Genomic DNA, 12,663 nt, shown 5'->3' on the forward strand with positions numbered 1-12,663 from the left:
GTTTCAGTTAAAAAAAACTAACAACAACTGCACATCTATGATACAACTTAGGGGAGGGGAAGGTGACAAGGTGACCAACTTAGGGGAAGGAGAGATGACCAACTTAGGGGAGAGGGAGGTGAAGAAGGCAAGGAGGAGTAGAGAATTGAACCATGTTTTCAGGACTAAAGAAAGTAAATCTCTGCATGTAAACTTCCCCTACATTGGCGTGGTATGAGCAGGAATAGAAAAGCACAGTGTGAAATGTCAGCGGAGACTCTCTTCTCTTCCAGCACACCTACAAAGTTCACCCTGATAAGACTAGATTCACAGCGGTCACCGACACTCCAGTGCTACTGCAAGCCCAGCTCAACACTAAGCAGCTCAGCGATGTAAGTGTCCTGACTCGCCTGTGTGCGCGAGGGGATGGCGGGGCGTGACTTGCTGCAAATCTCTGCATGTTCAAGGGCTTGTCTGTCATGCCATAAATGCCATATTCTCAGATTTTGATTAATAAGATGCAAATGGGGCTGCTAGGTTGGACCGTAGCTCACGGCAAATTATTATACAGCAATGAAGTAAGCCATGTTTTCAAGTAACTCAGTGATTTCTCATAGAATTACCTCATTTATTAAAATGTGTCCCATGCACACTAGAACTTTGTGCCACTTAAGAGAACAGTGGCAACAGAGGCATCCATTTGACCTGTGGAAAGGGAAGTATTCCTGTTTCAGTAACATCACAAAGATTTTATAGAAAGAGACAGTATATGGGGTACAACAAAGAGCTACTCCAGGCAGTAATCTGGAAACAAGGCTGCTGCCATGAGGAAAAAGGTGCTTGCCACCAAGTCTGATGACCTGAGCTCATCCCTGACCTCCTTCCACATGACAGAAGTAGAGAGCTGACTCCAAAAATAAATTGTCCTTTGACCTCCGCACTTGTCACAGCACATCTGTGCATGCATGTGCACGCACACACAAATAGAAATGTAAAATGTAATTTAAATGATTTTAGAATTGAAAAAGATCTCAATAGATACATCTCATGTGAAGAACCAGAGGACCACAGAGTCTATAAGATTGTGTCACCTAGCAACGACAGGCAAGCTTCACTCATGGTACCTCAACAGTATGGCTAGCTAAACAAGATCTGAACAACAAGACACCAACACATATGCTAATATGGAAGGGGGAAATCTCACGGAGCCCCACCCTTAGGCAAAGGACTACAGGCAACTAAGGCGTGCTGGGAATGGGAGAGGCAGGCTTCCCACAGGAAGGAGACCCTAGTTGGTTGATTATCCAGTGCCTACTGGTCAGCTCTGAAATAATCATGTACATATGCAGCAATGAACATGCTCAACAGGTCATATTTACATATTTATGCATGAGTGCATATTTGTATTTAAAGTAACAGTTAAAGAGGAGGAGGAGGCCAGGCATTTGAGAGGGAGTAAGGGGCATGGGAGAAGTCAAAGAGAGGAAAGGGAATGGAGGGAGAGTAATGCAATTATGCTTTAATCAAAAGCGAGGCTAGGATGATAGTTAGAAGAGTGACCGGAAGGGCACTGTGGATAGATAGGTGAGGAAAGCCAGAAGCGGGGTTGGGGTGTCGGGATTTTATAATCATGTCAAGATGTTACTGGGGTTATTACTGGTCTCGTTACTGCTCTGATTATAGAAATGTATCACTTTGGGTTTTCATGCCCTCCAGGCCCAGGGTAGTGATGCTGATGAGGTGTGTGTTAACCGTGTCTGGAGGATAGAAGCAGAAATATCAGGGTGAAACCCAGTTGTTTCATAATCCTCTGAGAGAGAACACTTACAAGATTAAGTAGCTCCTTGAAGCAGTTTTCTTAAAAAGACATCAGTACTGTCTTAGGTAAATTCAAGGAATTCCTACTTTGAGGTGTTTGAATTTCTACCGAGTCCATTTTCTGTGCTGGGAGAGAGAGAGAAAAAAAAAATACCTGGGGCCAAGTAATTTAAAAAGAAGAGAAGTTTACCAGATATATTGACCCTTGAATGAAACCCCAGCACCTGGGAGGCTGAGGCAGGGGATCTTGAGATTGAGGTCAGCCTGGGGCTACCTAAAAAAATGCTATTTCTAAAACTGTCTCTTCTCCCCTCAAGAAGGATAGAGGTTTACTTATCCATAGTCCTAAAGGTTAGGATGTTTAAGAGCTTGGAGCCAGCACATATTGTTGACCCACTCCCAAGGAGGAATCAGCCCATTAGGGCAGATCTCTTGTGAGCCAATCACCTCTGACAGGTGCCTCCTGTCAAATTATCACCGGTGTGACTTTAAGGGATTAAGTGAAACTTGGGGCACACAGTCAGCCCACAGCAACATATATTTTCCCTCCCTTCCTCCCCTAAATCTTTCAGCTGAACTACAAAGCAAAGCATGAAGGTGAGAAATTCAAGTGCAGCGTGCCAGCAGATGCACCAGAGTTTATACAGCACAGAGTCAATGCTTACAACCTGAGTGACGTAAGTAAGATGCCACATGCTACCCTTGTGTGGGGGAAGAGAGAACGTGAGAGGCTGAGCTGTGGAGATGGTTATAAGTGGAAATCGTACATACTCTGGGGACCTACTTCATTAGTAGATATCATTTTTGTGGCCTCTGTTGTCATCAGAAGCATTTCCTCACTTATCCCTTTGATGATCTCTAGAGTTTTCGAGATGTCTCCCATGTAAATTTCTTGTTTTATCTTTTCTAAATGGCTGTCTCTTATATAATTATTTGTGATAAATACAAGAGTCTTTAGAAGGTTCCTAAACTTTTAAAAATCAACTATATTATTTATATTTTTAGTGACTAGAAGACGAACCTATATAATAGAAGAATCAATAGTTGTCTACTGTTTGATTAATAAATTACTCATAGATGAGATCATCTTACACATACAAACTTCCAATTTTTTAATAGTCACTGGATTAACCTGTTTTCAATGCTTTTTTTAAAAAACACATATTAATTTCTTTTGTGAACCTTTCCTAGAACGTCTACAAGCATGACTGGGAGAAGAGCAAAGCTAAGAAGTTTGACATCAAGGTGGATGCCATCCCCCTGCTGGCAGCCAAAGCCAACAGCAAGAATGCCAGTGATGTGAGTGTGGCCCTGGGCTGGGCTGCTGCTGGCCTGCAGTGTCCCTGCTGAGCGGTTAGCATGTGTGGTGTCCCTGCAGGTAATGTACAAGAAGGACTATGAGAAGAGCAGAGGCAAGATGATCGGTGCCCTCAGCATCAACGATGACCCCAAGATGCTGCACTCCCTGAAGACCGCCAAAAACCAGAGCGACGTGAGTGTCTGCCCTAACTCCAGGATGCTTTCACCGACTGCATGCCAGGGAGTAGAAGGGTTTTGGTTGGAGGGTTTTGTGCCCCTGGGCTCTCCTCAAGTTCATAAGGTCCTGCTTGAGAGCCTTACAGGTAGAGTGTACCCTGGCTCTTACGTGGCTCATGTTTGAGGAAAGAAGTTATTGACAGCGTGTGACATCATTGCACTTTGAAGACTCTGCATAAATATCTAACAGAGCCTCAAAATCCCCTGGAGAAAATCACTAGATATCTTAATCTAATTGATAAATAGCTTTCAAATTGATTTTTAAACTGTCTTTAGGAGAAACTAATGAGCTTCCAATATAAAAATCAAGTATGCCTATCAATAATTTATATTGATTTTAACAGTTGGTAGTGGCCTCAATCTAAGAAAAACATCCCATTGATGATAGGCCTTTTAAAGAATATGATTATTAAAGTATAAACCACCTTTATAGAACACTTTCTTCATCATGCTTGTTTCTTGAGTTTCAGGGACTTCTGGGTTCCCTAGAGGTGACCCAGGGGTCACCTGTCCTTCTTTGGTTGGGATTTTTACTATAGAGAGGCCAGCATCTGCTGTTGCCAACTAAGGTACATACTGCTTAGAAGATACTTCAGAAGTGGCTACAGTGTTCAGCATAGCTGGCAAATGCTCATTTCCATGGTGAAGCTAGAAGGTGTGGGTATCATTTGATTGTTCTCACCATGTGCGCACACAGTGATCTGGGTGTGCTTTCTTCGTCATTACCATGAGCATCACACAGTGCTCATGCCTCTACTTGTCCATTCCTTATGCTTTCTCAGGCTCAGGAGCTGCAGCTAGCTGTACACAGATGCCACAGAAAGTTCTAGCATTCTTTGTTTTCATTTGTTTGTTCTGGGTCTTTTTTTTTTTTTTTCCATCCTTTTCCTTGAAAGCATTAGACCACTAGGCACAAAATAAACTGATGAATTCTTATCAATTGATTGACATTGGCAACTGAAAGACATTGCCATTGAATTGTCCTCACAAGATGCCCAGACTTATGCTAAGCTGTGTATAGCAGGGAAGCTTTTCCTTAAAGCCTTTTGCATCTTTGACAACATTTTAAAATGATTTTTTTAAGTGTAGCATACAAAGTAACTTGACCATGTCTATCATGACATCTTTGCACACATGACTTGTGTCATTAGATTTGGCTCTCCTTAAGTCACCTCAGCACTGCCTTCCCTCACATTCCCCCAACACCTCTCACTTGCTCCCTTCCTTCTGGTTAGTCTCCCTACCCCACCCCTCCCCCGACCCCGCTTTCCTATATGTATTCCATTGCCCTCTGTTTCCCAACTACTTTAGTGGCTTTTTCTCTTTCTCACTCCCTCTGTAGTTTGCTACGTAGACATCTACACATATAAACACACATACATGCACACATGTGCACACACACACACCTAAATCTAGGCTCCACCATACAAGACAAAACATGGGGTTTGTCTTTCTAAGTCTGCCTTTTTCACTGAACATAATTTCCATTTGCATTTGTTTTTCTTCAAATGTCCTCATTTCATTTCCATTTGTGGCTACGTGAAATTCTATTATGTGGAGCATCCACGTTTTATGTATCATTTGACTACTGATGGACAGCCAGGCTGATTGCGTTTTCTGGCTACAGTGGCTTGTGCAGCAATAGGCATGAATGTGCAAGTGTTTCTGTGGTGTGTTTTGACAGCGTTTTATAGACACTGCTGTGTGTGTCAGATGGCTGAGAACATAAACACAAGTGTCACAACAAATGATCAAATCACTTCCCCCCAACTGCTGTTGCAGCACTGCCTCGCTAGTTCCTTCCCAATGAGACAGGCTTTAAAGATGCGCTTGCGTGCCTTGGTAAGTCCTCGAGTTCTTCATCCGTCAGCCAGCGCCTGGGTTTTATAGTTGATAAACGACTTCCCTAAAACTAACAACCCACAAAATATAAGAAGGTAGACACAGTTCCCTGAACTTGCTGATAGGTTTCCCTGATGGAAAATCTTTGGAAGCTGATGTGGTACTTCATGCTTGCAATCGCAGCACTCAGGAAACTGAGGCAGGAGGATTTCCATAAGTTTGAGTCCAGTTTGGGCTTCATAGATAGTACCTGACCAGCCAGAGCCAACAAGCAAGAATCTGTCTCAAAACTCACAAGATAAAAGTAAAATGAATTTGGGAAAGATCTGTCCATGTCTCATTTTTCTAGAGGAAATCGATGATATACGTCCTAGGAACAAATCTGGGGTAAAATAATTGCTCAAATGTTTGCCTCTGTTTTTTCTGTTATACTTTGTTTTTCTGAGAACTCACTAAGGATGCCGAGAACTAAATAGCCTCTTCTTACAGCGTGAATACCGTAAAGACTATGAAAAGTCAAAAACGGTCTACACTGCCCCTCTTGATATGATCCAAGTCACCCAAGCTAAGAAATCTCAGGCGATTGTCAGTGATGTGGACTACAAACATGTCCTGCACAACTACAGCTACCCGCCTGACAGCATCAACGTGGACCTTGCCAAGAAGGCATACGCCCTGCAGAGCGATGTGAGTAGCGGGGTGCTTTTCTCCTCCCCTCTCTGGAAGGTGAGATGGGACAGGATCTAGTACGAGCCTTGTCCTTGGTACCCCGCTCCCTGAAGCGTTTGCCTTATCCATGAGGAAGCATGGAGACACTCGGAAATGGCCCCTGTGATTCTTAGGAACGTAAGTGCTCAGGATAGTACTCATGTGTCAGGCATGTGCCCTGTTAATATTTCCTCCTGGGAAAGACACCAACCTTGCTGAGCCAAAAGGCCTTCGGCTGTTAAAGTGAAGTAAAAGTTGTTGTGAGTATTTAAATGGATGCCGAGGGCCAGCAAGGTGGCTCAGAAGGAAAAGTACTGACTATTAAGAAATAGGTTCCCCACTCTCATTCTGTCCTGCCGAAACCACCTGCCGACATAAGTTTGGCTATTGCAGGCCCCTCCCATGTGTGGAATTAGACAGTGTTTGTCTTTGGAAACTGCTTTACTTCTCTTAGCCAGTGCTCTCAACATTGGCCCTTGTCGCAGCTTTTGTCAGAATTGTCTCCCTTTGTAAAGCTAAGCAATATTCCTTTAGAAATATATGCCATGTCTTTTGTATCTGTTCTTCGGTTGCTAGGTGTTTGGATTGTTCCAACCTTTTAGCTATTGTGAATTGTGTTTCTATGACCATGAGTAACTGAATTTGTCCTGTCAACATCTGATTTCGGTTCTTCTGGGTATATGTCCCAGAAGTCAAGTTGTTAGATCATATAACAGTCTTTTAGTTTTCTGAGACACTTATTTTTCCAATGACTGGATACTTTACATCTCTGCTGTCATAGAAACATTAACCAGCAATGACCAAGCAAGCATTTGGAGAGACCAGGGAAAAGTCAGCTTGGTTTCAAACCCAAGTGCATGCTTGGTAAAGCTCAGCTTTTACAGGTCAGGTAACAATGTGACATCTGAGGCTGGCCTCTGAGTCCCACGCTCACCAAGGGGAAGTCCCATCACTGTTAGACATGTCTGCAGGAAACAAGCATTTGCAGGTAGAAGTTAAAACACACAAATGCTTGCAGATAGGGAGTAAAGCATTTCTTCCTGTGATATGGCCTTGATAGCTGCCATGAGCATCCCTTAAGGCAGTTTGTGCAAGTGTTTGCCTTCCAAATGTAAGAGGAAGGGGCGTTAACCCCATAGTGTAATGAACTCAGTGCACTTGAGTAAGCTTTGACTGATTCTATTTTCTAAGTAATCCTATACAGTGTCCAGGCAGGAATTTCTATTAGAGTAATAATTTGATTTTGTTAGATACATATACTACCAATGGAAGTTCTACTGTATGCATGATCTTATTTCTTAATAATTTAATTTTTCTATGTGTCTTCATCACAATTCTATTAGAAGTTCCTCAGAGGCAAGGTTGATATCTTGATTTTTTTTTTCCTACTCCAGTTTTTAAAAATCCATCATAAAGAACAACAAATTTCAGTTTGCTTCTAGAGATAAATTTCATGTGTCATCTATGGTCAGATGACCAGAAGAGCTCACTATTTTAGTGGCATCTGGTGACCGTCCCCACATAATACCAATTCCAAATAACAGCTGCCCATTTAAGCAAAGTGACAAGTAGAACTTTTCCAAATGTTTTGTTGGCCAATGCAGAAACCCTCCCAAGATGGTCATTATCCATGAAGGACAATGTGTGCCAAGGTTTTGACAAATAACAACCATCAAACCTTGCTAGAAATTATTGAGATTATTCACCATTAGTAGGCGTTCCAAGGAGCAAACCTCTACAGCCACTAGTCCCAGTGTAATTGGTCCATTTATTCTTTGAAATACAGTTTGGAATCAAGCGTTTTCTGGCCTAGAATCAGAATTCCACCCATTTTCAGTAAGCTAAATGCGAGGGGGAAATTGAGGATGTGGCCAGTAGAAGCTGAGAGTTCAAGTGTTCCAAACTATAATCATAGAAATATACATGTGCGGAGTGACACAGCCTGCTTAAAAACCTTTAAAATGCTGAATAAAATGCCCATGGTGTACTAATGACAGCAAAGAAAACTGTGCCTCCTCTTTTCTTGTAGGTTGAGTACAAAGCTGACTACAACAGCTGGATGAAGGGCTGTGGCTGGGTGCCCTTTGGTTCCTTGGAGATGGAAAAGGCAAAGCGAGCCTCGGAGATTCTTAATGAGGTATGGCCACTGGTGTGTTAGAGGGCACTGAATCCTAATAAGATGCAAAGGTCATTAGATGCACATTTTCTACTTCATTTTTCCAATCATTGCCACTTAAAAAGATTAAAAAGCACAAATAATCCAGAAAGATACTCGTGCCCCTTTATAGTATACAAACTACTCATGTAAAGCATTTAAATATAGTTGAGCAACTTTATTCACATAAAGTAAAATTTACCTGCTTTAAACATGATTTATGTAGTTGTGTACTCACTACCAACAGGAATTTTTTTCTACTTTTTTGGTTGTTATTGTTTATTTATTTTAAGGCATAATCTCGTCTTGTAACCCAGATGAGCCAGAATTTATTATATCACCCAGAGATGGCCTTGAACGTGTGGTGCTAATCTTGCCTCAGCCTAGGAATATGGGGATTCCAGGCATAAGCCCTAACAGCCATGTTACAAATTATTTTAAAATGCTACTAGTGCTCCATGAATTTTCTCCAAGAAAACCTCTGCCTGGATTTTCAGCTCTCCGGCATTGTTGAGATGCTCTGGTCTCTATAGTTTTTACCTTTCATAAACGTTTCTGTGAAAACTGGCTTCTTATGGTACTTTTGCCCCTGCCTAAAATTCATCCCTTTTCTTTCTTTTTTAATTGCCTGATCTTCCTTTGCAAAGATATATCACGTATCAGTGCCTTCTAGACCTGTTGGTAGGTATGTAGCTTGTGTTCAGCCTGGGGTAATTCTGAGTAACGTAGCTGTCAAAGGTTCTCCTTTAAAGAATTGTGACCTACATTATAGTCTTGATAACCCCGGAATGATATACAAATTGCCTTTCAGTCATAGGAAAAAGGCAGTAATAGTCCTGAGATTCTCCATGTGGCCACAGTATCTGTCGCTTCTCCATCAACAGCTGAAAACACCCTGTTGTCACATGACTGGAAAGGGTGCAAAGTGAGGCTTGTCTGCCATGCTCTGGCTGGATGTGTTCTAGCTACTGTGTGCTTTTGTCTGGTTTTGCTGAAAGCAATCCTGACTTCTCCAACGATCTTTCAGAAAATATCTTCCTGGCTTAGTAGATTCCAGAAGTTCAGAGTTGAAAAAGCGTTAAAATATATGTAAAAGTGGAATGTACCATATGGCCCAAGGGTGACAAATGAGCAAATCAGCGGAGAAGACAGGCCTAAAAGTAGTGACAAGTTGTCAATTCCCCAACTGGGCCACCTTCCCAAAGTCCCTCTTTCTTTCTTCTTAAGCACATCAAGTGGCGCCTACATAAGACGCCACAAGGCTGCAAAGAGGACATGATCTCTGCCTCATTAATCACTAGCAATTTATCCCTCAACCAGAAAGCCTCTTTACTCCAGGTGCTGATGGAGTTGTTAGAGCAGTGTAAAGTCACCCTAGTATTCAGGAGGCAGAAGCAAGAAGATCAGGTGTTCAAGACCATCCTTGGCTATTCACTGAGATTGAAGCCAACCCTGTGTTGCATTTGGACCCTGAGTTGGTTGGTTGGTTGGTTTCCAAGACAACCAAATGTTCTTGCTTGGTCTTCTGATGACCCTTCAGAGACAGCTCTGCTGTTTCTGGACTCAGCATAAAGGAAAGGCCTTCTTTTACGCCATAAGCAAGGAACTTAAGGAATACAAGCGTGCTCCCACAGAGCTGGGCCTCTTTCCTGCACAGACCACCCATGATGACATCAGTTTTAAAACATGGAGTTCTGTATCACATTCATTTCTCATCCAAGACGATCAGGACTCTATCTAGTATTTCAAAATTGTCTTTCTTTCTGTGTCTTTCCAAAGTAAATGTCAAGGATTTCAATGTTAACCTGTAGTGAGAAGAAATTATGAATCTTTCTTTTTGATTCTCCAAACAGAAAAAATACCGCCAACATCCAGATACACTCAAGTTTACCTCGATTGAAGATGCTCCAATTACAGTGCAGTCTAAAATTAACCAGGCCCAGAGAAGTGATGTAAGTGTCCATCCTGCGTGTTTTTGTAACTGTTTACTGACACAAAGCTACCCACACTCAATGCACTGGCCTCCTGTAGCTGTCTTACCATCCGAAGAACCTCCTGTGGGCAATTGTAAATTCCTGCTGTCCAATGACCTAGTCATAGCTTTAGGGTTACTATATATACTGTTCCAACTGTCTGGGCACCACCAAAGGAAGGCTCTCTGAGGGAAAGGTGAAAGAGGCTTTTTTTAATAGCAATTATTAGTTATCTCTAGGGAGACCAGAAAGGATGAATATGTGTGTGTGTGTGTGTGTGTGTGTGTGTATTATACACACACACACACACACACACACACACACACACACACACATATATATATATATATATATATATATATATATATATATTCAAGACCACATGTATGTTTCCTTAGTCTCCCATGAAATCTAAAATAGATTATTGTTATGTTCTTCCCTGCTAGCCTGCGCTGGCTCAGGGAAGCACATGCAAGTTAGAATTTCCACCAGGTCACCTCCTTGAGTTGAGATCCTCGAGGCACCCTGACCTAGAACCAGAGATTCCCAGTCTATGCTCAGAAACTGTGTCCAACTGTGAACATGCAATGAGACAGGACTCTGTACCGCTGCATGAGTGTCCTAGAATGTACATTTATTTTTGCAGATGAATGTAGGGACAGCACAGAGAATGTCTTTCTCTGTGAAATACACACCACCTTGGAATTACTCTCCGGTGCCTTTAACAGTCTCGTCATGCTCTGTGTTTGCACGGTTTCTCTCCTAGATCGCTTACAAAGCCAAAGGGGAGGAAATCCTGCACAAGTACAACCTGCCAGCAGACCTGCCGCAGTTCATCCAAGCTAAGGTCAATGCGTACAACATCAGTGAGGTGCGCACGTCACTGCCCTGCGTGCTCAGCCTTTACTAACATGGGTTACGCTTAGTCCTACTCAAGGGGTATTTCTCTTACAGAATATGTACAAAGCCGACTTGAAAGACTTAAGCAAGAAGGGATATGACCTGAGAACTGATGCAATCCCCATCAAAGCTGCCAAAGCTGCCCGGCAGGCTGCGAGTGATGTAAGTCATGGTCACGTGTGTGACACGGGACATGATGGGATACCCAGAAGTCATGTCCGATGCCTCTGACTAGTCAGGACAGAAAGTACCCTAAACAGACCTTGGTATTCTTGGAGGCAGAATTGGCATAAATTACCACTCATGAGTTACCACCAAGACTTAAAGTCACTGTGGAGATTTCTGCACAAATTCACCATTTGACCACTTCCCCTTGGTAGGGAGGCCTGGTGACACTCAGAGGAAGAGTAAGCAGGCTACCAGGAGGAGACCTGATAAGCTGTGATCAGGTGGTGGTGGGGGAGGTCTCCTTCTGTTACAGACCTAAGGGAGGGGAATAGGGAGGGAGGGGGGAACAGGAAGATACAAGTAAGGGGATAACAACTGAGGTGTAATCCAAATAAATTACTTAAATAAGTTTTTAAAAAGAAATAAATAAATAAAAATAAACCGAAGTAGAACTAAGAAAAGAAAGAGAGAAAGAAAAAGAAAGAAAGAAAGAAAGGAAAGAAAGAAAGAAAGAAAAGAAACCAAGAAGAAATCAAGTTATTAAAGCGTCTGGATGAAATAATTTTCTATCTAATCTTATTAGTTTATGGGTTTCCTCTTTCCTTTTCTTTCCTTTTTCACGCATTACATATATTTTTCTAGGAAATCTAAGTATGGCTTCTGATTGAAATGAAATTTTCATTACACCAATGTAATTGCAATGCAATTAAAAAAAAAAAAAAAACCCTACAAAACCCAAATGTCCTTGTCCTGAAAAGCCCTCCCAAATGAAATGTGTCACTGACCTCCTTTCTCATGGCTGGATCCTCCAGCCACCCCATACCCCAAATCTCCCAGAGTTCTCTTCTACCTACTTGCTTGCTTTCCAGGATCCCCTGCACTTCTCCCCAAGAATTCCCAGTCCCCCGCTGTTTATAATTCAGAGCCAAATGGTGTTCTCTATGATTGGCTCGGTTTCCTCTTCAATAATCAAGGACTCAGAACATTTCTTCTACTATTAAGAGTCTTCATCTGTCAAATCCCCCATCATTCCAGGGCCCTGGCAGCAGAGAAAAATTGGAAAAGAATGTGAAATGCTTAATTTTATGATTTTTACCAGTGTCTATGGAGATGGGAACGGTTTGTCACTAATGTGAACTATGCGAGCATCTGCATTCCCACCACCTTTGGGTGGACAGAAGTAGCTATAGACACCCAAGTGGCTTCTAAATGATGTTTCGTTTTACTGCACTACAGGGGAGTTGGCCCTTCATAGCCTCAGATTTCATATCCATAGATACCTAACTATTGGTGAAAAAAGATCTCTAAAATTATATCTGTGTGCTGAACATGTACAGACTATTTTTTTGTCATTATCCTCAAAATGACACAAAACCATTTATATAGCATTTAAAATTTGTCAGATATTAAAAGTAACCTAGAGATGATGTGAAGCATGCATGGGAGAGTGTGTATAGGTTATATGCAAGTACCATGGTTCATAGGAGGGACTAGAGTGTGGGGGGGGTTTGGTGTCTGCATGGGGTGGGGAATCCTGGGACCAATCCCCTTGTTATAGGCATATAGAAATTTCTAAGAAGCTCA

General features: G+C 42.2%; 1 protein-coding gene across 3 annotated transcripts in view; it reads left to right on the top strand.

The window, feature by feature from the left end:
• Positions 1–12,663, top strand: part of Neb (nebulin) — a 199,123-nt gene that overhangs the window by 34,678 nt on the left and 151,782 nt on the right. For all 3 annotated transcript variants that reach the window (XM_051167175.1, XM_051167177.1, XM_051167176.1), the window contains exons 22-30: positions 273–371; positions 2,370–2,474; positions 2,989–3,096; positions 3,176–3,289; positions 5,665–5,862; positions 7,913–8,020; positions 9,892–9,990; positions 10,778–10,882; positions 10,966–11,073. In XM_051167175.1, coding sequence (XP_051023132.1) covers positions 273–371; positions 2,370–2,474; positions 2,989–3,096; positions 3,176–3,289; positions 5,665–5,862; positions 7,913–8,020; positions 9,892–9,990; positions 10,778–10,882; positions 10,966–11,073 — 1,044 coding nt within the window. The remainder of the gene's footprint in view (positions 1–272; positions 372–2,369; positions 2,475–2,988; positions 3,097–3,175; positions 3,290–5,664; positions 5,863–7,912; positions 8,021–9,891; positions 9,991–10,777; positions 10,883–10,965; positions 11,074–12,663) is intronic.

This window comes from Acomys russatus, chromosome 24 (genome assembly GCF_903995435.1).
Source record: "Acomys russatus chromosome 24, mAcoRus1.1, whole genome shotgun sequence".
NCBI lineage: Eukaryota > Metazoa > Chordata > Mammalia > Rodentia > Muridae > Acomys > Acomys russatus.